The sequence below is a fragment of the Lasioglossum baleicum genome, chromosome 17 (genome assembly GCF_051020765.1).
Source record: "Lasioglossum baleicum chromosome 17, iyLasBale1, whole genome shotgun sequence".
Lineage (NCBI taxonomy): Eukaryota > Metazoa > Arthropoda > Insecta > Hymenoptera > Halictidae > Lasioglossum > Lasioglossum baleicum.
Genome location: NC_134945.1, coordinates 5529768 through 5557517, shown reverse-complemented (window position 1 = coordinate 5557517; position 27750 = coordinate 5529768). Strand labels below are relative to the sequence as shown.

Here is a 27750-nt window from a genome sequence, read left to right as displayed (position 1 = left end):
ATGGATTGCATGATGGAAAAGGTATATCTCTAATTTAAAATTACAATGTTCTTCCTAATCATTATCGTTTTCAGTTCGCTAAAACAAATGTCTTCCAACTGAAGATTATAATTCCATTAATAAAAATGTTGGACATATATAAAGTCACCAAGCACGAATTTGGTCCTGATGAATTTTGCATTGCTCTGTTCGCTGGAGAAGAGCCAACTGAAAAGTGTCAGATCAACTATAATTCGGTTCAAAATTGTCTGAGCCATCCGGAAGAGTTTAAGGTTAAAAACGCTGTTACGAAACATTATTGATAAGAATGTATAATTTCATACTCGTTTCAGCAGAGTTTACCGGTTTCGATTCAGAACATTATCATCGATTTATTTATGAATATCGTCCGTTATGAAAATTTCTTCGAAGGAATAAGCAGTCATTTTTTGAAGAAACGTTATAAAAATCAAGGCGATAAAATTAATGAAACCATGGGTATGTGATTTGACGTTATGATGGTGTATTATAAAAAAATTTATTCAACTCAATTTTGATAAAGTAAAGTTTTTGATTCTACAAATAAATGTTTAATAATCATAAGGGAATTAGAAGACGAGAAAAAATTTACTTTACATCTTAATTGACAATTACAGTAATGTCTCGTTCTGAGTCAACTGTCGGTTCTGTGTTGTGACATAAATCGGAACAGGACACTATTTTTATTGTGGCTTCGTCGGCGCACGTAGAAAAGGATTGGCGAGACAATACTAGTGCAATGATGATTCTCCTTTATTTATTACTTATTTTTAATGAAATTTTACCAATATTTTACCGAACAAGATACAATTCGGCTCATATTTACTGTACATGTAAAGCATAACTTACAATTTATCTTAATATCTCGAAAATTATGTGTTCTCAGAGAATTAGACTAGAATTTTTCAAATTGACGGAGCTACAGCCCGTTGTAGGTTTTTAAACGACTCATTTTAATCAGAAAAATGTGACAAATATCTTGAGAAAAGTTGCATAAGAAGAAAGTTTAAACTGAAAAAGTTAGCACTGCAATGGTATTTTAAACAATACAATAAGTTTTGAATTTTTGTCGACCTTCGCGGTCACTGATTCTCTTTCTTTCTCACTTGCTATCCTCTTCTATGTCCTAAAGTAGTAACTTTAACTATGGAGTACCATACCGTCGATTAAACCACTAAATACAGTTGAAATTATATCGTATTTAGTGTCATGTTAATCGGAAAAATGCCACAAACAAGTTGGTGGAAGTCGCATAAAAAAATTATGAAAAATAAAGAAGATGTACTCGACCCAGTATCGGATTACTGCCGGACTTAGAATACTATATTACAATTTCGGTATATAGAATGTGCAAAAAATGTCATGCTCAATATAATTTTCGATATTTCTTTACCAGTGCTCGTGTACATCCTAGCGTACCGGATATCCAATTTATTCTTCGAAGACTCCATTGAGTGTTTCAATCACTTTAAACTGACGAAAATGCTCTCCATGGTTTCGTATCTTCTTCGCTCGGAAACACCGAATTTCTTCCACGGAATAGGTTGTTTGGACTTCGATGAAGATTTCGTGGAGCAGAAGCTGATCTTCCCTTTTTTAGAAGCGACACCCTGCTTAGAGGTTTCACTCCTTCAATTTTTCCAACAGAACTTTACAAAAACTAAAGATATCCGTAACTAAATCGTAGGCGATCACCGATAAGGAAAAATTTATACAGGGTGAGTCCGAAGAAACAGAACACTTAAATATCTCCGTTACTTTTCGTTGTACAAAAAAACCTTTTTAGGACAAAGTTACACTGTTTGAAGGGCCACATGTAACGGTATAAGGGAAACAATTTTTCCAAGGTAATTTTTTATGAGATTTCAAGGTCATCGATATTTTTTCAAATAGAATGAGGTATTTTTTAATACATCAATCTATGCAACTGGACATTCGTTATAAAAAAGTACTAACCTATGTATGTCGAAAAGTTAGTAGTTCAGGAGATATTTCAATTTAAATAACTCTAAAACACCATTACTGTCGTGTACTAAGACGTTACACAAGTAAGTAAACGCTAACATCAATTTCAATTTCAACTTCAATTTCAATATCAACTCTTCAACTTCACATTCAACTTTAATTTTAATTTCAACTTCAATTTTAACTCTGCCATTTCAACTTCAATTTCAAGTCTTCCATTTCAACTTCAATTTCTACTCTTCCATTTCAATTTCAATATCAACTCTTCCATTTCAACTTCAATTTCTACTCATCTATTTCAACTTCAATTTTTCAATTTCATTTCGTTAATTTCAACTCTTCTATTTCAACGTCAATTTTTCATTTTCAACGTCAATTTTTCAATTTCAATTTACACAAGCAAGTAAACGCTAACGTCTTAGTACGACAGTAATGGTGTTTTAGAGTTATTTAAATTGATATATCTCGTGAACTACTAACTTTTCGACATACATAGTTTAGTACTTTTTTATAACGAATGTCCAGTTGCATCGATTGATGTATTAAATAATACCTCATTCCATTTGAAAAAATATAGCTGACCTTGAAATCTCATAAAAAAATGACATCGAAAATTTTTTCCCTTACACCGTTACATGTAGCCCTTCAAACAGTGTAACTTTGTCCTAAGAAGTTTTTTTATACAACGAAAAGTAACGGAGATATTTAGGTGTTCTGTTTCTTCGGATTCACCCTGTATAATTCCTCGAAGTAGTCTAAACACAGTAAAAAAAGTTGTTTTGAATGCTTAATAATTGTCATTTAAAACATATTTTCCTCGATTTTTGTATTACAGTGACTCTCAAAAATATTCGAACACTATATTTCTGATTTTTAGGAAATTGTTGGTACATACTTAAACCGTTATAATTCCGTAAGAACGTTGTAAGCAAAGTCTCTATTTTCGTGATTCATCGTTCATTTTCTCTTAAGATGTTTTTGCTGCTACAGTGGGTGAGACTGGAGGCATTTCCTCAAAAATGTTATACACTGAACCCTACAAACATAGAATAATTTTTTTCATGACTGAGTCTATCATAGATTTAAATTAAGGTTAGAACTTATCAATTGTTTTTAGAAACTTCAGAAGAATCTGAAAGAGATGATTGAAAACGCTAAACAGCAGAAGAAGAAAATTACTATTCCCGTGTTCATGAATGTTTTAAATCATCCGAAACTACGAACCGGTGGGCCTCCCGCTACACCGGAAGTAAGCAATTTTTCGTTCTTGTGATTCAAGAAGTCGGATGTTTACAGTTTAACTTAGTAATACTCTATTTTTACTTTAAATGTTACTTTGGTTAAACTTCACTTTAAAAAACCACAATTTTTTTAGTATAATTCGAGTATCTGGCAAAGGATAAACGCTACTAGCCGAAGAGTTCCGTAACAGTCATAGTCATTTGAAAAATCGTTATGATAAAATACTGCTCGCCTCGTGAACAAAACAAAATTAGTTTAACGAGAAAGTATAATGCTTACAAATGTATGAAAATTGAAAATATATCTAAATTCATAGCGTCAGTTGTCAGTGATCATAATTCTCTACTGAAAATTAGTAAAATAAAAGAACATATGATACTATTTGATAATATCAGTTTCGTCGAGAATATAAGAAATTCGTTTAATCTGCATTTTCATTCCGTGTTAAGTGAAGACAACGCGAGCGTAACAATTTGAACTTCTTAAATTAACGAAAATTTAAGGTTTCTTTGTTTGAAGATTCCTCGTATACTGGATAGGAGTTGGTGGTGGAGAGATTTGCGCGCAAAGTTCCTATAACGAATTACGTGACGCCATTGACGCAAAAGAAATTGGAAACATTGCGAGCTGTGAACAAATCGCATGCTATTCAACTGCTTAATGAAGCGAACGAGAATGCTCCGAAACTATTACGGCGTGAGAAACGTTCAAAGGACACAAAGAAGCAAGAAAAACCGAAACCTACGTTCATGAGAAAACCAGTTCCGACGTTTAAGGTAATCCCGAAGTATTGTTTATTAACTATTTTAAACATTTCACAATATAGAGTGGGGCATTCAAATGAGAGCACCTAAATATATATCTCGGTTATTATAAATTACACTGTCCAACAGCCAAAAAGTATTTCGATTCCCACTATGCGATTCTTGTAGAGTTTTCCGCGCTGATTGCGAATCTGGTTTTAATTTTTTCCTATACGTCCAGTTTTTGAGAAAATGGAGTTTAAAAAAAAGACATATTTTTCAACTTTAAACAAATATTGCGATGTTATTATAAAAGATATTGAATTGTTCTTTACAGTAAAAGATTCTGTAGACCATCCCGAATACAGTGATATCCAATATTAATACATTATGATTGTTTAAACATGTTTAAACAATTATTAAAGACGGAGATGCACCACTTTTGCACCAATTTTTGCGGATATTTTCGTATTTATCTCAAAAAATAAGGGTCCAGCGAAAAATTGAACTATACCACGCGAAAGAGCAGACTTTTATCTTGAGAAACCCCCATGTGAAGTTTGCATGGTCGACGTTTTTTTCGAACCAGAAAGCAAAATATCTTCGCGCGACATGAGTTTCCGCCAGTGGCGCTCGGGACGGGATATGGCGCAGCGACGGGATACGGAGCGGCGAACGACCGTTCTGGTGGTGAGCGCCACTGGTGACAACTCATGTCGGGCGAAGATATTTTGCTTTCTGGTTCGAAGAAAACGTCGACCATGCAAACTTCACAGGGGGGTTTCTCAAGATAAAAGTCTGCTCTTTCGCGTGGTGTAGTTCAATTTTTCGCTGGACCTTTATTTTTTGAGATAAATTCGAAAATATCCGCAAAAATTGGTGCAAAAGTGGTGCATCTCCGTCTTTAATCATTGTTTAAACATGTTTAAACAATCATAATGTATTAATATTGGATATCAATGTATTCGGGAAAGTCTACAGAATCTTTTGCTGTAAAAAACAATTCAATATCTTTTATAATAACATCGCAATATTTGTTTAAAGTTGAAAAATATGTCTGTTTTTTAAACTCCATTTTCTCAAAAACTGGACGTATAGGAAAAAAATTAAAACCAGATTCGGAATCAGCGCGGAAAACTCTATAAGAATCGCATAGTGGGAATCGAAATACTTTTAAAAAGTTGAAATTTGTTGGACAGTGTTATTAGTCGTACAAAAAATCTCCACAGAACAAAGTTGTACTGTTTCAAAGGGCGAATTAGGTGACGGTAAAAAATTTTTTCTCAAGGTCATTGTTTTACAAGATTTCAAGGTCATCGATATTTTTTTAAATGGAATGAGGTAGTTTTTAATACATCATTTGATGCAGCTGGGCATTGGTTATAAAAAAGTACTAACCTATGTATATCGAAAAGTTAGTAGTTCAGGAGATATTTCGATTTAAATAACTCTAAAACACCATTACTGTCGTACTAAGGCGTTAGCGTTTACTAACTTGTGAATTCGATAAAGTTTGCTACATTACGCTGTCGAGGAATATCAGCCCCTAAATTGCGACTCTGTACACAAGCCAACGAATTCGATTAGAATCAATTCGGATCAGTTTGTGTCTCAAACCGTATTTTTCAACGCAGAATTCTCTTCGTATCTTTCTTATTTTTTATTATTTATTTATGAAATCTCCACTGGCACACGGGCGGCTCTTTTCCGGTTAAAATGATGTCCCACACGATGCAGTTCGAACTATAATTGTTTGCCTAATTCGCAATATAGTGAAGCCTCGACTATCCGAATCAGATCAGACACGACGTCTTCGAGACGATATTAGAACGTGTTCCAGTGGGAGTTTTGCAATGTTTGAGGGCTTGAATGAAAGGTGAAGAATGGCGCTGTGAGACAGCGGTGATCACGTTTAAAAAGTCAACAAAACCAGTTTACTTACTTGTGTACCGTTTTAGAATGACAGCAATGGTGTTTTAGAGTTATTTAAATCGAAATATCTCGTGAACTACTAACTTTTCGACATACATAGGTTAGTACTTTTTTATAACGAATGTCCAGCTGCATCGATTGATGTATTAAAAAATACCTCATTCCATTTAAAAAAATATCGATGACCTGAAAATCTTGAGGAAAAATTTTTACCATCATCAAATTCGCCCCTTGAAACAGTACAGCTTTATTCTGTGGAGATTTTTTGTACGACTAATAATAACCGAGATATTTAGGTGTTCCCATTTAAATGCCCCATCCTGTAAATGGCATTATATGTAATTTTAATTAATTTTATATGAAACATATGTGTTTTTGTCAGAACATAATATTTTGTTAATAAGACACGCTTTATTTGTCGGCAAACTCTTGTATCAAAGAAGTAAATGCAGTCCTCAAAGTTGAGGTTTACATAAAACTACATATACAAAAACTTACGTTTACGGGAGGCAGCTCCGATGACCTTGACCTTGACATATGTTGTCAAGGACAACATTCTGAACAACTTTTGTCATTACAACTACCCGGTGCTTGGTCTTAGTTTTCGAGATATTTGCGAAAAACTATTGCTAATACTGTATTGAATTTTACGTATTCTTCCACGCTCCGTGGCAACGTAAGGCTGCCATAGACTATTAGACCATTTAAATGCTGAATAAAATTCTCGTATTGAGATGGATAGTTTTCGAAATATTCACAATTTCGTCAGCGTGGTCTCTCCCCTCCCCCCCGCCACCTAACCCTAACTAATTCTGATTGCATGATTTTTCCATTACTAGTTCAAATTCTGTATGGAGGCTATATACAGGGTGTCCCAAAATTCCTTCAACAGTCGGAAATGGGAGGTTCCTGAGAGCATTTGAAGCGACATTTTCCTTTGCAAAAACGTTATCCGCGGCTTTGTTCAGGAGTTATTAACGAAAAACACGAACCAATTAGAGCGCGACTTAGACGCGAGTTGGCACAGTCGGCCCGGCGCGCCAACTGTCTATTGGCCGACTGTGCCAACTCGCGTCTAAGTCGCGCTCTAATTGGTTCGTGTTTTTCGTTAATAACTCCCGAACAAAGCCGCGGATAACGTTTTTGCAAAGGAAAATGTCGCTTCAACTGATCTCAGGAACCTCCCATTTCCGGCTATTGAAGGAATTTTGGGACACCTTGTAGAATGCAAAAATTATGCGATCAGAATTAGTTAGGGTTAGGTGGTGGGGGCGAAGAGGGTCGGCCGTAAGGCCGGCCCGACTACGCATGCAAAAATCCAGAAGTAGTCTTTCAAAATTGAAAGCTCACCCTATATAGAGTGACACTCTGTTCTAATCCCCACAACGTGTTTACAAACAGAAAATAAACAGATGCCACTCCGGAACAGGCTTACGTTGCCACGGAGCATGCAAGAATACGTAAAATTCAATACAGTATTTGCAATAGATTTTCGCAAATATCTCGAAAACTAAGAGCGAGCACCGGGTAGTTGTAATGACAAAAGTTGTTCAGAATGTTGTCCTCGATAACATATGTCAAGATCAAGGTCATCGGAGTTGCCTCCCCTAAACGTAAGGTTTACCCATATGTATACAGTACTATACAGTTTTGTTTCGATGTACGGCAGGCGTAGGCAATTTTGCCTCAACTGAGGCAAAACTGTCCCCACCGTAGCGCCCACTGTCCCCCACCAGCATCCGTCGTTACTATGTAGGAAGGACGCGTTTCGCTTGTCGCAAGCAGTGCGCAGGCATCGTGCATCGGAGCCACGAGGAGCGCCACCGAAAGGAAGCTTGGTGGGGGAAGCAGGCGTTTGAGGGGCTCCACCGGCTCCACCCGTGCCCACGCCTGATGTACGGCAAAGGCACGGGATCGGCTTTCACTATACAGTAAATCCTCTACAAACGCAAAAGCAACAACATTAATGCAACACTAACAATATGTTTCATTTTAATGATAACGTCACATTAATTCTTATTTATCATAGCAGTCTCAATACATTTGATATGATCATAATATTAATTCCGTTGCGTATATTTGTTTGTGTTAGCCCGTCGAGATTAAGCAAACAACAGCGTCCATATTGCGGGAGTGTGCTCGCGTGATCACTGACGAGGAAAAAGAAATAAAAAAGTAATTCAACTAACCATTTATCGTACGAAACAACACTTCTTCCATCTTATTATTTTTTGCTAACAAAATTGTGCACAACTTTTATTATATTTCCTTATTACTAGAAGAATAAAGATAAACTTTTAAATAGTAGTACATATGTACTAGTAGTCCAGTCAACGAAAAGTTGAAGAGGGAAATGGAAGGAACACAATTTTTAACTTTGGGTCTTTGTTTGGACTAGTTAGGAGGTAAACATATTAAAAGTCTCCACTCCTAGGAGGTGAGCGAGGTGCAGGGGGACACGTAGAAGGTCCCCTTTTTCGGTTTTCCGCTTATATCTCGGAAACTATGTGTCCTAGCGATAAGACCATTCTATACAAAATTAAAGCTGACAAAATGTGCCACAAGGTTGATTCGATTCAGGTTTTCGCTAACTCGCATAGTTTCCGAGATATCCGCGCTCAAAGTTCACTTTGGTATTATTTGTTCGAGTTAGTGTTTTTGCTTCAATTTCAATTTCAACACTTCAATTTCAACTTCACTTTTTCAGTTTCAACATCAATTTCTCAATTTCAACTTCAATTTCAATTTCAATTTCAACTTTAATTTCAACTTTAATTTTTCATTGTTGTGGGGGGTCGAAATATGGAAGAGAGGAGGAAAAAGGAAGGAGCGTTTCGTCCTAGGCCCGCTAGAGGACTCATCAGTAAGGCTATCTAGCGGGCCCTGCCTTAGGCGGTTGAGGACTGTATACTGTATACAGGGTGTCCCACAACAAGTGTCGTTCCTTGAAATGGGAGGTTCCTGAGACCATTCTAAGAGACATTTTTCAGTTTCGACATCAACTTTTCAATTTCCACTTCAATTTTTGAGTTTCAACATCAATTTCTCAATTTCAACATCAATTTTTCAATTCCAACTTCAATTTTTCAGTTTTAACATCAATTTCTCAAATTCAACTTCAATTTTTCAATTTCAACTTCAAATGCATGTAGAAGGTCCCCCTTTTCGGTTTTGCCCTTATATCTCGGAAACTATGCGTCCTAGCGATAAGACCATTCTATACAAAATTAAAGGTGACAAAATTTGCCATAAGATTGATTGCATTCAGTTTTTCGCTATCTCGCATAGTTTCCGAGGTATCCGCGCTCAAAGTTCACTAATTGTGCTGAAGAGTTAGCTAGTCAAATAAGGCACAAAACGTGAGGCAAAAATTTCTTTTTCACAATTAGTGAATTTTGAGCGCGGATATCTCGGAAACTATGCGAGATAGCGAAAAACTGAATCGAATCAATCTTGTGGCACATTTTGTCAGCTTTAATTTTGTATAGAATGGTTTTATCGCTAGGACACATAGTTTCAGGGATATATAAGCGGAAAACCGAAAAAGGAGACCTTCTACGTGCCCCCCTGTACACCGCTCACCTCCTAGGAGTAGGGACTTTTAGTATGTTTACTTCCTAACTAGTCCAAACAAAGTCTCAAAGTTAAAAATTGTGTGCCTTCCATTTCCCTCTACACCCCCTTACGAGCATTCATTGACTGGACTATAGTCTTTTTGCAGAAAATGGTAGACGCTATAAATTACACATCTTCATGAAAAATATAGGTTTTCTTCATCGAATGCAGAAAACGGAATTTCTTCTGATAATTTTAATTATTTCAAAATAACATTGTAACATTCGAACGTAGGGAGAATGTGCCGGCTCAATCGGCTGTCCAGGGTTTTTCAGCGCCACGAATGAACAACGCAGGTATAGGTAACACAGATCTCTTTATTATGGGCCGAGGCTCGCTATCACAGCATGTACATCGGTAAGTGAAGTAAACGGAGCGTGACATGAACTGACCGCGAAGTGCACGGAACGCGAGATGATCGGGACGCGATGTTAATGTAACGCGGAGCGGGTAAAACATGAAATGATCGGAGCGCAAGATGAACGTGACGCGAAATGATCGGAACGCAAAGTGAACGTGGCGCAAGAGAATCGAAACGCAGGATGAACGCGAAGACAGTGAAACGCGTAGCTGCTGACATAAGAAATGATCGGAGTGCAAGATGAACGTGACGCGAAATGATCGGAACGCAAGGTGAGCGCGGCGCAGGAGAATCGGGACGCAGAAAAGAATCGCAACTTAAAGCTATCGGCGAGAATTGTATAACAGTGACGAACTGTGTGCTCAATACATGTGACGACGGATGCGAAGACGCATCAGCGAACTCGCGGACTAACTAGGACTCGACTCCCTAACGATTCGAAGCCGATCTCAACGTAGAGCGGCTACCGCAATTACCATTTTATGGCCTTACAATGCTTCGCATGGTGCAGGTAGTCGGGGACGAGATGCTCGCAGTGTATGCCACCTGAGCGTTAGGGATTCCTCGTGCCGCGTGACACTTGAGGCAAAGAGTCCCGTGCCGTGTGACACTTGGTCGAGGATGCCCGGTGGTGCGTGCCACTTCGGACGGCGGAGATTTATGTCGCTCGCAGGAAGGGTCTCCCCGTGCCGTATGACACTTGGGGCCTTGGCGTGGTGTGCAGGAAAAGGTTGGGACAGCTCGTGGTACAGTCGTAGCATTCGAGAATTCTCTCTAGTAGCTAGATCGTAGCTCGAACTGATTTGATACGGCCTCCGCCGTCCTACTTATACGCCTGTCGCGATCTATTCACTCGCGAGAATCCGCGGCGTCGCGGTAGCCACCTCGCGGCCGCCGCGGGAGGTAGCGCTTCGCGGTTTCGCGTGGCGCGCTCGCGTATAGTGTATGAGGGAGATGTCTCGTGTCTTATACAATCATTACATCCCCCTCCTACTTCGAGGCGCGAGACTTCTACCTGCTGTATTGACGGTCTATCGACTTAACCTAATTTGTACCTAACTTAACCCTACCGCTTCCAATGTATTGTTCCTTAACGCTACTGTACAACTTATACCTAACCTTAACGTTACCTTATAATTACTCGCGCGGCTGTGGCCGGAATCGGACGTGGATCGTACCGCCCTTGTTCCTCCGCACGGTCACGTATCCTCCGGTGACTGGAAGGCTGTAGAGATGCCTCTCCCGCATTACCGGGTTGGCGAGGTTGGGGTGGGAGGGTGGGGCGGTGCCATGAATGCGCTGGTGGTCCGGTCGAGGTGGTCCGGGCCAGGTCGCCGTTGGGGGCCGAGACGCTCCTGGCAGCGAGGGTCTCGCTGTATGTTGGGCCTCTGATGGCCTCGGTGGTGCCGGTCCGGGTGTCAGTCGTTCCGCTGTTGGAGCTGCCGGTCGTTGTTTGGCGGGTGGCCGTTTGTATGGCCGTTTTACCGTCGCGGCCGTTTCCCTCGCCTTTGAGGGACTCTGCGTAGGTCCGGCTGCGGATGTCCCCGGTAGAGGTTTTGGCGGCTCCGGGCTGCTCGCCATGGGCTGCGGTCCCTTCTCCGGCGGTGCGCCGCTCGTTTCGACCTCCATGTGGGTCGGTGGTGATGGCGGTAGTGGCTGTTGTAATGCCCTCGACTGGTCGAGGTTGGCCAGCAGTTCGTCCAGGGCCCGCATTTCGTCTTCCACACTGAAGTGTGGTACGGGCGTCGGGTTTGGTGGTGCCGGTGTTTGTGCCGGGGTCTGGGAGCTGCTGGTCTCGTGCCTCCTCCGAACAGCCTCCGCCATCTTCTCCAGCGTTGTCGCTTTCCGCGCGACGTGGCCTTCCACGGCGACGGATGGGCCTGCTGGTGCCACTTCGTCCAGTGATCTCGGTGGCGGGGGTCGTACCTTGGCTGGTGGACCGCGTACCGGTGTTGGCCCTCCTGCTTGGCTGCCTGTTGGACTGGTCTTCGTCCTGGCCTCCATCGGTCGGTTTGCGTTTTCGGCTCTTAGTGGAACCGCTTCCCTCCTTGCGTTTGAGTGGTGTTGTCGTTTCCGCATCGTTCGCACAACTGTCGCTCGCCTTTTGCTCGTCGTCGCTTGGTTGCGCGGTGTGTATCGCTGCTTAATCGGCTCATTGGTTTTTAGCCGAATCTGGTGCGTGGCCAAATGCGTTGTTCCCTGTAGCCTTTGGAATTTCGGTATCTCGGTGTCCAGCAGCTCTCGTAACTGTTGCTTTTGCTCCGGTGTATACTCTGCGAGCCCCTCCGTTTTTTCGATGGTGTTGATTTCCTCCTGGAGTTTCCATGTATTCTCTCCGACGGCTATGGAGGTACCTAGAACGGTTAATGCGTCTACTCCTATCAGCATGCCCTGAGATAGTGTCGACAGTACTGGGCAAGCGAGTACCAGTGTGTCTCCACAGAGGTCGATCATGATTTCTACCTCATTGTGGATTTCGACGACGGAGCCATTCGCCACGCGGACTGTTGTTTCCTTCGGGATCGTTTTAGCTCCCTGCTGCTGGCACCACTCGGCAATGTCCTGGCGGAGGTATGAGCGTGTTGCTCCTGTGTCTAGTAGGGCCCGGAACTGCTGGCCATACATCGTCACGGGAATAAATATTCGCGTGTCCTGCTCTAGTTCTGCGGCGGCGTCGTGTTGTTTGGTCGGACCGGGTTGCACCGGGTTGCAAGTGCATCGGAACGTAGTTATGCCACCGGTGCCGCAGTACGAGCAGAATGTTCTCGGCGCCCTGCGGCACTCCGTTCGCTGGTGGCCTCTTTGTCCACATCTCCAGCAACATGTCGCTCGATTGTACGAGCTGGAAATTTCGGTCGCACTGTATGTATTCTGTGGTGCCCCTCTCGTGATCGTAGCTTGCTGCTGTTTCCGCTCCTCAGCGATAGTTTCCTCTAGTTCTTCCGCTCGTTCTAAGAGGTCGTCTAGTGTTTGGACCTCCGTTCTCGGGATGAACTTTTTCAGCTCCGCTCGGAGATTTCGGAATGCCCTCTCTAGTTTCTGATCTTCGTTGAAACCACCGTGGCGACGCATCATCGTTTCCAGGTCTCTGACATATGCCCGGGTTTTTTCTCCTGGCTTTTGTATCCTGTCTCGGATATTGTCCCCCAGGTCGATGAGTCGGTTACGTGGCAGGAAGTTCTTGTGAAAGGCCCTGAGAAAATCGTCCCAGGTCTCCCACTCTAGAGATCTATTCCAGAACCATTGTAACGCCTCGCCACGGAAGACTTCTGCCAGACATGGCAAGATGTCTTCTGCTTCGACTTTGAATCTCCTGTGGAGGTCTTTCAGGCGGTCCAGGAAATCCTCTGCACCTTTCCCACCATCGTAATGCGTTCCCCAACGGCGGACCCTCTTCATGATCGGCTGCACTTGGCAAGGGGGGGCTTTGGTGGGGTTGGGTCATCCTTCTTGGCCTTGTCCATCTCTGTACGGACGTGGGTGGAGATCCTTGCTCGCAATTCGTCTACAGTACCGTCCTGTTCTAAGCCCCGTCGGTGGGCTTCCTCTATCAATTCGTTTTTACGTAGGTGGTATATCCAGCTGGTGCTCATTCGTGGTTCTCCCTGTTATAGAACCTGTTCGGGCGCCATTTTGTAACATTCGAACGTAGGGAGAATGTGCCAGCTCACTCGGCTGTCCAGGGTTTTTCTGAGCCACGAATGAACAATGCAGATACGGGTTAAACAGATCTCTTTATTATGGGCCGAGGCCCGCTATCACAGCATGTACGTCGAACGGTGACGCAGATTGATTACAATATGAGAAACGCAGGGTTAACGCAAGTGATACCTAATGTCGCGAACGCGGAGTTGGTAAGTGAAGTAAGCGGAGCGTGACATGAACTGACCGCGAAGTGCACGGAACGCGAGATGATCGGGACGCGATGTTAATGTAACGCGGAGCGGGTAAAACATGAAATGATCGGAGCGCAAGATGAACGTGACGCGAAATGATCGGAACGCAAAGTGAACGTGGCGCAAGAGAATCGAAACGCAGGATGAACGCGAAGACAGTGAAACGCGTAGCTGCTGACATAAGAAATGATCGGAGTGCAAGATGAACGTGACGCGAAATGATCGGAACGCAAGGTGAGCGCGGCGCAGGAGAATCGGGACGCAGAAAAGAATCGCAACTTAAAGCTATCGGCGAGAATTGTATAACAGTGACGAACTGTGTGCTCAATACATGTGACGGCGGATGCGAAGACGCATCGGCGAACTCGCGGACTAACTAGGACTCGACTCCCTAACGATTCGAAGCCGATCTCAACGTAGAGCGGCTACCGCAATTACCATTTTATGGCCTTACAATGCTTCGCATGGTGCAGGTAGTCGGGAACGAGATGCTCGCAGTGTATGCCGCCTGAGCGTTAGGGATTCCTCGTGCCGCGTGACACTTGAGGCAAAGAGTCCCGTGCCGTGTGACACTTGGGTCGAGGATGCCCGGTGGTGCGTGCCACTTCGGACGGCGGAGATTTATGTCTCTCGCAGGAAGGGTCTCCCCGTGCCGTATGACACTTGGGGCCTTGGCGTGGTGTGCAGGAAAAGGTTGGGACAGCTCGTGGTACAGTCGTAGCATTCGAGAATTCTCTCTAGTAGCTAGATCGTAGCTCGAACTGATTTGATACGGCCTCCGCCGTCCTACTTATACGCCTGTCGCGATCTATTCACTCGCGAGAATCCGCGGCGTCGCGGTAGCCACCTCGCGGCCGCCGCGGGAGGTAGCGCTTCGCGGTTTCGCGTGACGCGCTCGCGTATAGTGTATGAGGGAGATGTCTCGTGTCTTATACAATCATTACAACATGATTATATTCTTCTGGTATTTCTACTTTGTCTTATTTGACCTACTTATTTTTCTAGTGGGCATGCTTTTTGGCAGTCTAGTGACACGCAAATCATACGATTCAAAATCAGACTTTATGGAGATATCATTAGATATTATAATTATAACAACTGGATATTATTAATATTTCCTCTTTATACATACTTTGAACGTCAAAATTTTGCGAGAGGTCATTGACTCCCGAAATAATTTTGCCCTACCGGTTCTACTTCTTACAAATGCTAAGCGCGTGAACTCGTCGGATTTTTAAAATCAATTTTCTCGAAAATAAAGTGTCATAGAAAACCAGTTACTAATCACTAGACTGCGGATGTTTATGCAAAATGAAAAGTTGGTGCATCAATTGCAAGATGCAGGTACTAAATATAAAATATTCTTAATTAATCATTTTAATATGATGAGAATGATATATTAATAATCTCAAAATCTTTTAATATTTTCACTGTTTTAAATTACACTTGCTCATTTTTGTTAGAAAAAAATCCATAAAATCCGGAGTTTAATGATCACCGTGTAATTACCCCGTAATCACCCTTGCAGATTGAAAATGTTAGCCGAAGGTGGATTCGATCCAGCCTCTATCGCACGACTCAAAGAGGAAGAACGTCAACAGATGAGAGTGAAAGAATTGTCGAAGATACAAGAGAAACATTTATTAGCGCTAATAAGCCGCGAAGGCGCAGCCATTGCGAAACAATCATTGCTGGACGACGTTAAGCAGCATGCGGAATGCGTGCGGAAAGAGGTATGTAATTTTGGTGACTTGTGTGCAGAGGTGGGCATTACTTGACGAAATAAATATTTGAAATACTGTTTAATATTTTAGATCTAGATTAAAATAGTATTTTAAATGAGATATACAAATTCGAAAACGAAATATTTTTATTTGAACAATCTGAAACACGAAATAAAATATTTTACTTTTTGCGTAGAGAAATCGCATTACTTATTTAATATTTCTTATAAGAGCAATAGTTCAAAGAAGAAATGGTATAATATAAGAAACTATATAAAATAATATGCAAGTAACAAAAATACACATTTCGTCGTTACTGTTTATTGATAAGAGATAGTGAAAACACACTTCAGTTTTCAAATTTCATAAAAATTTTCTGATCTTCAGACATTTTTCTCAATTTCTTTTGGAAACCGTTTGTTTTACGCAAAAAGTCATACGACATAAAAGACGCAGCCTGCCCAGACCTATCAGTTTTGTCAAATATATTTTTCGATACAGTCAATAATTTAGAAGATGTTCGAGATAAACGGTTTTATGAGCATTTAATTAATTGTTTCAATGTTTATGAGCCTGGGGGCACGTTTTCCCGTTATCCGAAGAAAAGACCACAAAGTACACCGTGTTTAATTAGATTAATCAAACACATAATTATCAGAAATGTAAATAATCAAAAATGGGTCGTACCTCTCGCTCTGATATAAAAAAAATCTCTAAGATACACAGATACGCTTAACGTGGAATACTCACGTCAAGAATTTTTATAGAAACAAGAGCTTTACGAGAAGTTGGAAAATGCAAAAGAGAAACACGTCAAAGAAATGGCTGAAATTTATGAGCGGTGTCGGATAATTGAACAAGCTTCCCGCGATGCCTTCAATGCCATGGTTGACGAAAAACGACAGAAAGGTGTAACACTCTGTTACGGATAAATTATTTGCGAAATAAAAATTACTAGTTATTACAACTTGTTATTAGACTTTTTTTTTATACAAAATTAAAATTGTCTGCATTGAAGCACCATAAGAGCCACGTAGACATTTATTTCTTTTCCTTATAACTTTAATAAGTTGGAAATAACAGACATATATTCTTTAAATGTTTTTACTTTTTGCATTACTTATAAATATGTACTATCTAGTTTTGTATTATTTGTACAATTTTGGATTTTACCGATTTGTTTTTGCAAAATTCGCAGTCTACTTATTATTAATGCGAGCGGATTATCTTCCATAGCTGCTGAAGTTTCTCAAGAATCGCGCCAATTGAAAGTTCAGATGACGAAACAGAGAGAAGAGGAAATGCAGAGAAAAATCAAATTGATTCAAGAGATCAAGACCATCCAGTCATTGCGAACGTTATCGCACAAAGACTTTGATCCGACGGAGTCCAGTGGTTTGGGTCTGCTTTGTGAAATGTCATTGGCGGAGGTACCGTGAAGTTTGATTAAGCAGTGATTAAGAAACTCATAGTCATTAGAGTAAATCATACACGTTGATCTTTTCATCAACTACAAGATTAAAATTCAACTATAAGTTTAAAATTTATACCCTACGATAAAGAAACTCCAGGTAACCTTTGTATCTCGATACAAAAGCGAAATAGAAGAAAACTAAGTATTACATTGTATGCTACTCTTGAAACCATAAAACTTTCGTTTCAACCATCTTTTCATATACATACCAAATAGACTACTATTTAATACTTAGCTGAATCACCCTGTACATGAGTATTATTGTATGCAATACTCACCATATAGTTGTAACCAGAGATACCCATTTCAGGTGTATTGAAAACACACGTATACACGTGTAATAAATATATCCGTGCAGAAGTTCGGATACTATTTAATACACGGATACACGTGTACACGTTTACTTCAGTACCCGTGTATCCGTGTATAAAGAAGTACACGGATTAAAATACGGATATATATTAGTACACGTGACCACGTGAATACGTGTATCCTCAATACACGTCCAAAACCGTGGTCTCTAGTTGTAACACTGCTGTATTTGGTAAAGGTTTCTTCATCGTATCACGAGATTCTTGTTTCAAAGTAGCACCACCAATCAAAAAGATCGAAAAATCATAGTTCGATAAATCCTTGTAAATACACTCCGGGACGAAAAGATAGCACACTTTGAAATTAATGTAATTTCTGTTTATTAAGCATTAGAAATTCAATTTTCTTTATACACATATTTTTAGTGTGTCTATTTTTATTGAATAAAGTAGAATTATTAACGAAATATATAGAGGTACAAAATGATAGCACACTTAACGAAAAACTTGAAATATAACAGAATTATCGATAAAAATCAATGCTCAATATTTTTTGTAGAACCTCCTTTACAGCTAACGACTTTAATCATTCGGTTTGGTAAATATTTATACAAATTTTTAATACTGTTTCGGCTAATATCCTCCCATTCGTCCAAAATGCACTATTTTACATCGTTAGTATTTTGGAATTGTCTGCTATTTTCGTACACAGCTCTGGCAAGATGTCCCCAACAATTTTCAATAATATTGAGATTAAAGATCTTGCTGACCACACCAAAACACGAATAATTTTTGAAGAAAAGTATTTCCTGACCGTTTTTGCCGCGTGGACTGCGTCATTACCTTGTTGTAAAATGTGTTTATTTGCAGCAATTCTTACAGCATAAGTGGTTAATTGTTCATTTATCATTTCAATATACCGTTCACTATTCATTCGTCCTTATATAAATTTGGTTTCTGTTTTACCCCAATATCCAATATCGGCCTCAATTATCACACAGTCGCCTCCCATTTGGCGACGGCTTAAAAATTGCTGTTCTTCATTCAAATCATGATAGTAATAGCCTACGCCGCCTGGACCATCCAAATTAAATCTCTTTTCGTCAGTAAATATGACTCTTTGCCACTTTGTCCTCATATTTATATGCTTCTCGGCAAATTGTAACCGGAACGCTTTATGCTCCACCCTTAACCAAGGTTTCTTTTGCAATTCTCTTCGCGCTTCTTCTTCTTTCCGTTAGTGTTTACGCTAACACTTTCGGCGATTTGACTCGCAGTCATCCTCGAATTTGATGCTGTTCTCAATGTTGCACGTTTTTCACGGGCAGTTAAACTTTGTGGGCACCCAGAACTCTTCATTTTCCCGTAATTTTCAGGATTATATAACAAGCTCATAATAATATCTTTTCGGCATCTATTTACAGTTTTTGATATTTGTGTAATTCAATCTTGTTCTCCTTTTAATTTTTTTCCTTTCCTTAAGTTAGTTCTTTTCCACGACCCAATCTTAACGACTTAGTATGTTGTTTTATTAAATAAGTACGAAAGAAGCTAGTACCCACTTTGTCAATTACGTTTTGCAATGAATGTTTGCTCTTCAGTAACTTCTGCACAACTGACAAATGTAAAACTGCTATTTCTGCTATTATTTTGTCCCGCTTGTGGGCCCCAATATTTACGTTTTCATTTCGAAAATTCTATTCAAGTAAATATTGTGGATGATATTCAGTACATTGTATGTACAGCCATGTCAAAATATGTTGACATATTAAAATATTCATTTTCATCAGTTTAATGTACTAAATGAGGAAAAATAGACGATGTGCTATCTTTTTGTCCCGGAGTGTACCTAATGAATAGATTGGCCATACTGGTGCTCAACATTGACCACGAAACCCGCGGCACAATAATTAATAAACTAAAAATTAGTTGATACGATGAAATTAAACGAAAACTGAAATGTCCGAACATTTTTCGAAAAAATTCCACGGTCTACGTTTTAGATAAAAACATGAGAAAGTTTTCTAATTTTTTCGATCCCTAGCAGATAGTACGTTAAAGTAGCAGAATGATTGGTGACACGAACATTCAGACAAGCAAAATAATCTCTTCCGTGAGGTTGAAATTGCATTAATAAAAAAAATGATGTTTTAGCATAGTAGATGAAATACTGTTGAAATAATGAAGCAATAATTGACTAAGTGTCTAGTAGTAATACAGAATGGGCTTTCGTTTTAGTTGAAAGAGAGATTGTTCTGGATGAAAATGAAACTGAACGAGGAGATTGAAAATCGAAAAGTCGTCGTACATCGAGAACGTGAGAGGCAGAAAAATATGATTAAAGATACCCAAAAAGCGCTTGACGACTACAAAGTTAACAAGTTAGTTATCGGTGGATTTACCCCATTGTTTACATTTATCAACGAAGGAAAACACAATGATTTACATGATTTACAATGATTTACAATGATTTACATGATTTTGAAAAGGATGAAAGATATGAATGAGAAAGTATACAAGTTAAATAATTTTATACTGTTTTAATATAGAGAATAGTAAAAATTTTTCCGAGCACCCCTAATATGTGAATGAAGGGAATTTTCACATATTTATAACGTTATTTATGTTTGATAGATATTTTGCGTCGATTTATATCAGTCTGGATTTATTTATTTTGAGGTACTTAATTAGCTATGTGAGTTGTTACGGATGACGAACAGGTGTTCAATATCATCTCTGGCAGGAACCGTCCTAGATAAACGAACAGAGTTTCCCCAGATAAACATACATAACTGTTTAGGTTAGTTTAGGGCCAAAACGAACGCACGACCAACTGGTCGTTGACAAAATACGAATGTTCACTTGAAGGGTACTGACAAGTACCACCCGTCATTGCAGGGCTATATGTATAAGGCCTTGCATTTGTACTCTCTGGGGCTAGTACTGTCGTAATCACGAACAGTGTCGCGTCGTGCTGCATCTCGGAAGTCAACTACCAGTGAGATCGGACGTTCGTTCCTTTTGAATCAAAGTTTAACCGTACAGATTCCGCGAGTTTGGTGTAAAATCTGTTAGGCAGTGACAAGGTTGCTCCGAGTCCCCCGCATTGCCAGTGCGTCAACACCGTGCATCTTAGCTTAGGTAATATCACCTTTCAATTTCATTATATTCTAAATTCAGTCCATTCGCGACACAAACATACTTTTAACACAAAATTCTATAGTAAGAATATATTTGTCCTCTTCGATAATTAACTCAAATTCATTAAACCAATAATTATCGTCCAATATCCTATCCAAGTAATTGAACGTCCCCACACGATACAATCTTACCGCTCGAATTGTATCAATTAAATTATACTAGTTACGAGGTTTACTAATTATCCTAGCGATTCCCTGATTAAGCATCAGGTTCTTTCGCGACATTCCAATTGTCCAAACAGAGATTTATCCAACCTAGCGGCTCCCCAGTTTCGCATTGGGTTCGTCCGCGTTCCCCCCCCTTAACTAACAAATTTATATCATATTCCTAGGGCAGGCATGCACAAGTGGACGATTTGGGAGCAGGAGCAATCGACCCTGCTCCTGAGGTACGTATGGAAGGGGGACCCACCAATTGTAAACGGAGCACGAGAGAAGACGAGAAGAAGAGCGTATGAGAGTGGGGGCGGCGTCTACGTTGTTGTAGTCTGACCACTCCGGCGCGCTCTCCACTTCCCCACGCCCCTCCCACTCGTCTTCTCTCGTGCTCTGTTTACAAGTCACGCTTCCCCTTCCATCCGGGTTCCCCTTCCATACGTCCGATCTGCTCTGAGAGCATACGGGGAGCAACTTGGGAGCACGGGAGCTGCTCTGAGAGCAAAGAGCTGTGCATGCCTGTCCTAGGGTAACAACCCTTCGCCGGCCACTCGTGCTGCTCGCGGCCCTGGCTCGTAACAGAGTTTATTAATTAAATTTCAAGTAATCAGCTGGGTGAATTTATTTATCAAATTTCAAGTTTTAGAGATTTGTGAATTTACTTATTCCCGTTAGAAGATCTATTGTAGAAAACATAAATTGCTGGCGAGAAAATTAAACAGTTTTTATTAGGAATTCAGTTTTCCGTTTCGAAACATATTTATTTACATTTCAGACGAACTGTCTCATCGTCCAAGGATCTGCAACAATCGGCTTGTGCAACCATGTCGCCGGAAGTGGATGCTCTACGAAGACAATTGGAAGAACGTAAAGCTATTAGACTGCAAAAAGAAACTGCTCTTCGTTCAAAGTAAACAAATAGCGTAACAGATTCTGTCGTCGAGTGGTTGTCAGAGTTAAAGTACTTCGGTTCAAATAAGTTGTATGCTATTGTATTGTTATCATGCTTTGCTTTCAACTGATATTACCTGTGATGTTTCTCTAATATTTCGGTGATCGTAATTATTACGTATGAGAATCATTATAAGCGTCATATCCAATGCATCATTGTATGTATCGATTTGAGTGGAAAGTTCGTGCCGTTTCTTCGGTCAAACAGTTCGCAAGAAACGGTACGAACTTTCCACTGAACTCAATTGTATAATGGCGTAATCTTATCGCTTTATCGATTTGGAGATTGACTAATAATAAATAACAGTACACATGTGTCACATGCGTAATGAAAAATAATTTGTTCTAACCCGTTTTTTATCGACAGAAAATGCATGTTACTTTAATACGTATATAACCAAAAAATTCAATAAACGTGATAAAATATGTATTTTGCACAAAACGATTGTTACATGAACCAAATTATCAATGGTCCTTCTTGTCGATATTGGAACGAAATATACATACAATACATACATATACATACAGGTTGAGTCCGAAGAAACAGAACACCTAAATATCTCCGTTACTTTCCGTTGTACAAAAAAACTTCTAGGGCAAAGTTACACTGCTTGAAGGGCCACATGTAACGGTGTAAGAGAAAAAATTTCCAAGGTAATTTTTTTACAGGATTTCAAGGTCATTGATTTTTTTTAAATGGAATGAGGTGTTTTTTAATACATCAATCGATGCAACTGGACATTCGTTAAAAAAAAAGTACTAACTTATGTATGTCGAAAAGTTAGTAGTTCAGTAGACATTTCAATTTAAATAACTCTAAAACACCATTACTGTCGTACTAAGACGTTACACAAGTAAGTAAACGCTAACATCAATTCCAATTTCAACTTCAATTTCAATATCAACTGTTCAACTTCATTTTCAACTTCAATTTTTCAATTCCAATTCGTTAATTTCAACTCATGTGGCTTATGATATTTGGTCCCCTCAGGGTTTCAAATTCATTTACCCAATCCTCTTTCTCTTTCCACTCTCACCATCGCCTTTTCAGCGGGACCTACTGTTTATGGTGGGTTCCGAACCACCTTTTGCCAACAACACGTGAAAAACACCCCGGGTGGGTCACTTTCCGGTTTTTTATCAGACGGTCACCCATCCCAGTGCCGTTCACGTTCCACGCTGTTTAACTTCGGTGATCTAACGAGAACCGGTGCTTTCAACGGGACTACGGTTGTTGGCTCGTTAATTTCAACTCTTCAATTTCAATTTCAACATCAAATTTTCCATTTCAACCTCAACTTTTGAATTTCATTTCGTTAATATCAACTTCAATTTCAATATCAATCCTTCAACTTCAATTTCAACTACAATTTCTATATCAACCCTTCAACTTCATTTTCAATTTCAATTCGTTAATTTCAACTCTTCAATTTCAGTTTCAACATCAAATTTTCCATTTCAACTTCAATTTCAATATCAACTCTTCAACTTCATTTTCAACTTCAATTTTTCCATTTCAACTTCAATTTTAACTCTCCCATTTCAACTCCAATTTCAACTCTTCCATTTCAACTTCAATTTCTACTCTTCCATTTCAACTTCAATTTTTCAATGTCAACGTCAGTTTCAATATCAACCCTTCAACTTCAACTTCAACCCTTCAACTTCAACTTCAACTCTTCAATTTCAACGTCAATTTTTCAATTTCAACTTCAATTTTTCAATTTAATTTTGTTAATATCAACTTCAATTTCAATTTCAACTTCAATTTCAACTCTTTCATTTCAACTTCAATTTTCCAATTTTAATTCGTTAATTTCAACTCTTCAATTTCAATTTCAACATCAAATTTTCCATTTCAACTTCAATTTCAATATCAACCCTTCAACTTCATTTTCAACTTCAATTTTTCCATTTTAACTTCAATTTTAACTCTCCCATTTCAACAATTTCAACTCTTCCATTTCAACTTCAATTTCTACTCTTCCATTTCAACTTCCATTTTTACTCTTCCATTTCAACTTCAATTTCTACTCTTCCATTTCAACTTCAATTTTTCAATGTCAACGTCAGTTTCAATATCAACCCTTCAACTTCAACTTCAACTCTTCAATTTCAACGTCAATTTTTCAATTTCAACTTCAATTTTTCAATTTCAATTCGTTAATTTCAAATCTTCAATTTCGTTTTCAACTTCAATTTTTCGATTTCAATTTCAACTTTTCAATTTACACTAGCAAGTAAACACTAACGTCTTAGTACGACAGTAATGGTGTTTTAGAGTTATTTAAATTGAAATATCTCGTGAACTACTAACTTTTCGACATAAATGAGCATCGATTAATGTATTAAAAAATACCTCATTCCATTAAAAAAAATATAGATGACCTTGAAATCTTGTAAAAAATGACCTTGAAAATTTTTCCCGTACTCCGTTACATGTGGCCCTTCAAACAGTGTAACTTTGTCCTAAGAAGTTTTTTTGTACAACAAAAAGTAACGGAGATATTTAGGTGTTCTGTTTCTTCGGACTCACCGTGTATATGTATATATTTCTTTCTTTTACTATTAAACATTTACGGTAGTTGTTCATCAAACTTTTTATTATTTTAAATATAGTATTCATAGAAACTAATTGCAGATGTATGGCTATGTTTGTTTGTCGAACTTCTATCTAACAAAACTCTATTTTTTTAAAATGCAATTTAAAAAGCGATGCGATATACCTGAAATAATAGTGGTGACCAATCAGACGGTTTCTTTGCGAATTCATTTTGCATTCCTTACGAGTACATACCACGTTATGAGACAGTGACGATAAAATTTTCTTTCTGATAGTAACAGTCTCTACAAATAAGAGCAACCTACAATACTATCGGGAGATTATAAAATCTATTCAGAGCTCAACGTAAAGTTATATGTACAGTTTATGCGTATGCCGAGAGTAAATTTCTTCATTTCTTCGAGATTGTGAATATCTTTATCTCTAACGTAAACAGATGATGTACGGCTTCAACAAATACGAATCAACATCGTCATGTGAGTGAATATATATCTATATCTATTAATCCTTATACTTTTTATTGCTTTTGGAAAATTTATCAGAGATTTAAATATGTATACTACATATGCATCTTGAATACATCTTGTCAGTACTGAACGCGGAAATAATAACACAACTGTTTATACATATTCAAGCAACAGACAATCTCAAATGGACAGTGTAGCAATGGACGCGTGTTCTCGATTCAACGCCTTGGGAGGATCTGTCGTATTCTGTCAACTGTCACAGTCTCAAAATGAGTCCAGACTTATGGTTCTACTATTTGCTTTTACGAAATTGTCACAATTTAAGAATCGACAATTTTTCGGGTGTTGGTAATGTTTAAATAATTTTGGGTTGACTGTATTGAGACATTACTGTAGTTGGAACGAGTCGAAACTCCCTGCCCGAAATAAACGTTTAGCACTGTCTATCTAAATTAGATGCTTATGATTATGTTGCGAGCATGTGGAAAGAATTGTTTTACTTACAGCGTTTATCTGGTTAAGCTTGCTGCGCGTAGGTTGTAATTACTGTCGAATTGATTTAACATCTAAACCTGTACCGGTCCTTTTTCACTCGAATGAATGACACCTGGTACAATTTTGAGCGCTTCCTTGTTACGAAATTCTCAACCTTGCAACGGCGTAACGATTAGTAGCCGTCGAACGCGTCATTGTGTTACCTGTACCATGACAGAATAACGACTAAATATGCCAAATGTGTGTTAGCATTACTGTGGCATTTGCTAATGGAATAGATTCAAAGCTGTAGATAGAACAATAATAATTAGATTTCGGATATTTGTGTGCAACACAAACTAGTTTTTACAAACTAGTTCACGAAGAAAGGAATCAGAGAGAAATTCAACTTTTTCTTCATTGAGAATTTGATTCGAGTCTTTGGCCTGCAATCACTGGGACTGCATCATGGAATTTGTGGGTCGTCGCACAGTGGGCGAGAAACCGATCTTTTTGGACAAAAATCTGCCGACAACTCAATTTTTCATCGATTCAATTGGAATTTTTTTAAAAATGTTCGTGAAGGACTATACTTTGATGACGTGCTGCGCGAAAATCGAAAATTTTTTCTAAGGAAGAAAAAAGTGCAAAATTCTTTGAAAGAGCTATCAATTACAGTTGATGTTGTCAAACAGGGAGTTGGTTCATTCAATACTGGGAACGTGGCCCGAACTTTCTTTAGAAAAGCCGAATCAGTTGCTGCAGTGACTGGATTAAACACGGTTATTATCACAAGATTGCATAACATTCTTGAGATAATTACATGTGACGAAAAAGCTGATTCTGTGAAATTCAAAGAATATTGTTCGGAGACGGCTAAATTGTACATTAAAATTTATCCATGGTATAAACTACCTCCATCAGTTCATAAGGTACTGCAACATGGAAGTGAAGTACTTGCTACATTTGAACTGCCAATTGTTTTGTATTCAGAAGAGCCACAAGAGACAAATAATAAAGTCTTCAGGAAATCACGAGCTGAAAACTCGCGAATGTGTTGCCGCAAAAAGACAAATATAGATATTATACGGCATATGTTATTAACATCCGATCCACTTATAAGCTCTCTAAGAATAAAGGATGGCAAGCGCAAGGAAGTTCTTTCTCAAGAAGCGAAAACGCTGCTGTTGGATCAATAAATTAATGGTGAGTCTCATAAGTGCCGAATGCAATTCTATTCAATTGATAATTCTCAGGGCCAGATTTACGGTTTAAAATTGTGCGGTTTAGGGTTTAGGATTAAAAAGTGTCGGCAACTCAGCTGGGACATGCAAATTTATGGTATGGGCGAATGAAGTATCGGAGTTATTGGGTTTTGTAGATAAGGATTCTTGATTTCTTGTGACAGTTCACGATTTTCGCTCAGCACGTCATCAAAGTATAGACCTTCACGAACATTTTTAAAAAAATTCCAATTGAATCGATGAGTAACTGAGTTGTCGGCAGATTTTTGTCCAAAAAGATCGGTTTCTTGCCCACTGTGCGTCGTTCTGACAGCATAATGTGAGGCAGCCCGACTGACTGGGATTGCAGGCTGTGCTCGATATCTGCTTGAGGCAGGCTTGCCTGACTAGACGATTACATTGTATGTACAGTGTAATTACGAATTGTACATATACATTTTCAAAGACATGTATTATATTTATACATACATATATGTATGAAAAGAATAAGAAGTGGAAAAAGAAAAGGATTAGTATCAGTAATGAACGTGGAATTATTCATAAATCCATATTGCGTGATCAAAAATGATCTTGTTTATGACGTTCGTTTCCGAAAAGAAATATAAATTGGAGGAAGACATAGAATACATAATTACAACAGAAAGAAAATAACACTATGTAATAGGAAAACCCCCAAAAAATAACAGTCTGATTTAATTATGCGGTCATGTTCACTGATGAATTGCCATCAAGTTTTAAATGAATTTTAATGAACGCTCCGCGCTTAAACATCTTGTCACTATAAGATTGCTGCATTTTCCAAGGTTGGTAATCGTTGCATAAGAAACCATCCTCGTAAACATGAACTGAAACATGAATTGAATTGCTGTGAATGCGAAACGGAAGAAACACGGATGAAAATGAAAGATATTTTTCACATTAAGCGAGTAATGTACACATTAAGCAGGCCTGGTTGACTGGGATATTGTATTTGAATTACATTTCATTTCAATTACATTGTATTTCGATTACACTCGTGATTCGCGTAATTAGCAATTGCATTAAGGAAAAGTTTCGAATTATACAGGGTGTCTCAGCTGAAGGAGATATTTATATAATTCGAATCCTGTGTATATGAAATACAGTGTAACTGAATTACGTAATTCAATTGCAATGTGTTTAACGCCTAACCGTACCGAGCACAAAATGCGACTGGTATACATTGTTTTATAAAAATGACAACACTGGATTTATATAAATTTCTTGCGATCTTTATAACAATTAAACCTACCAAGCTTTAAAAGTAACTGGAACAGTTCTCTTATAAAAATGACAAGATTGATTTTATTTAGACTTTTTGCGGTTCCTATTGTAATGCGTGCTCTACCAAAGATATCTGTATACAATCATCTCTTATAAAATCATTTTTATTAAT

General features: G+C 38.9%; 1 protein-coding gene across 1 annotated transcript; it reads left to right on the top strand.

The window, feature by feature from the left end:
• On the top strand, positions 1 to 27750 carry LOC143217545 (uncharacterized). The gene is made up of 11 exons (XM_076441932.1): positions 1 to 21; positions 69 to 272; positions 336 to 477; positions 1415 to 1638; positions 3101 to 3232; positions 7993 to 8075; positions 15301 to 15505; positions 16264 to 16405; positions 16733 to 16926; positions 19520 to 19662; positions 21413 to 27750. The coding sequence occupies exons 1-11, from the start codon at positions 1 to 3 to the stop codon at positions 21549 to 21551; spliced, it is 1629 nt and encodes a 542-aa protein (XP_076298047.1). The 3' UTR covers positions 21552 to 27750.

Excerpts from the sequence above, each read along its gene's own strand:
- LOC143217545 (XM_076441932.1), top strand. The coding sequence starts at position 1 with ATGGATTGCATGATGGAAAAG. Across the intron at positions 478-1,414 it reads TAAAATTAATGAAACCATGG|TGCTCGTGTACATCCTAGCG; the intron begins GTATGTGATTTG and ends TTTCTTTACCAG. Across the intron at positions 1,639-3,100 it reads AAGCGACACCCTGCTTAGAG|AAACTTCAGAAGAATCTGAA; the intron begins GTTTCACTCCTT and ends AATTGTTTTTAG.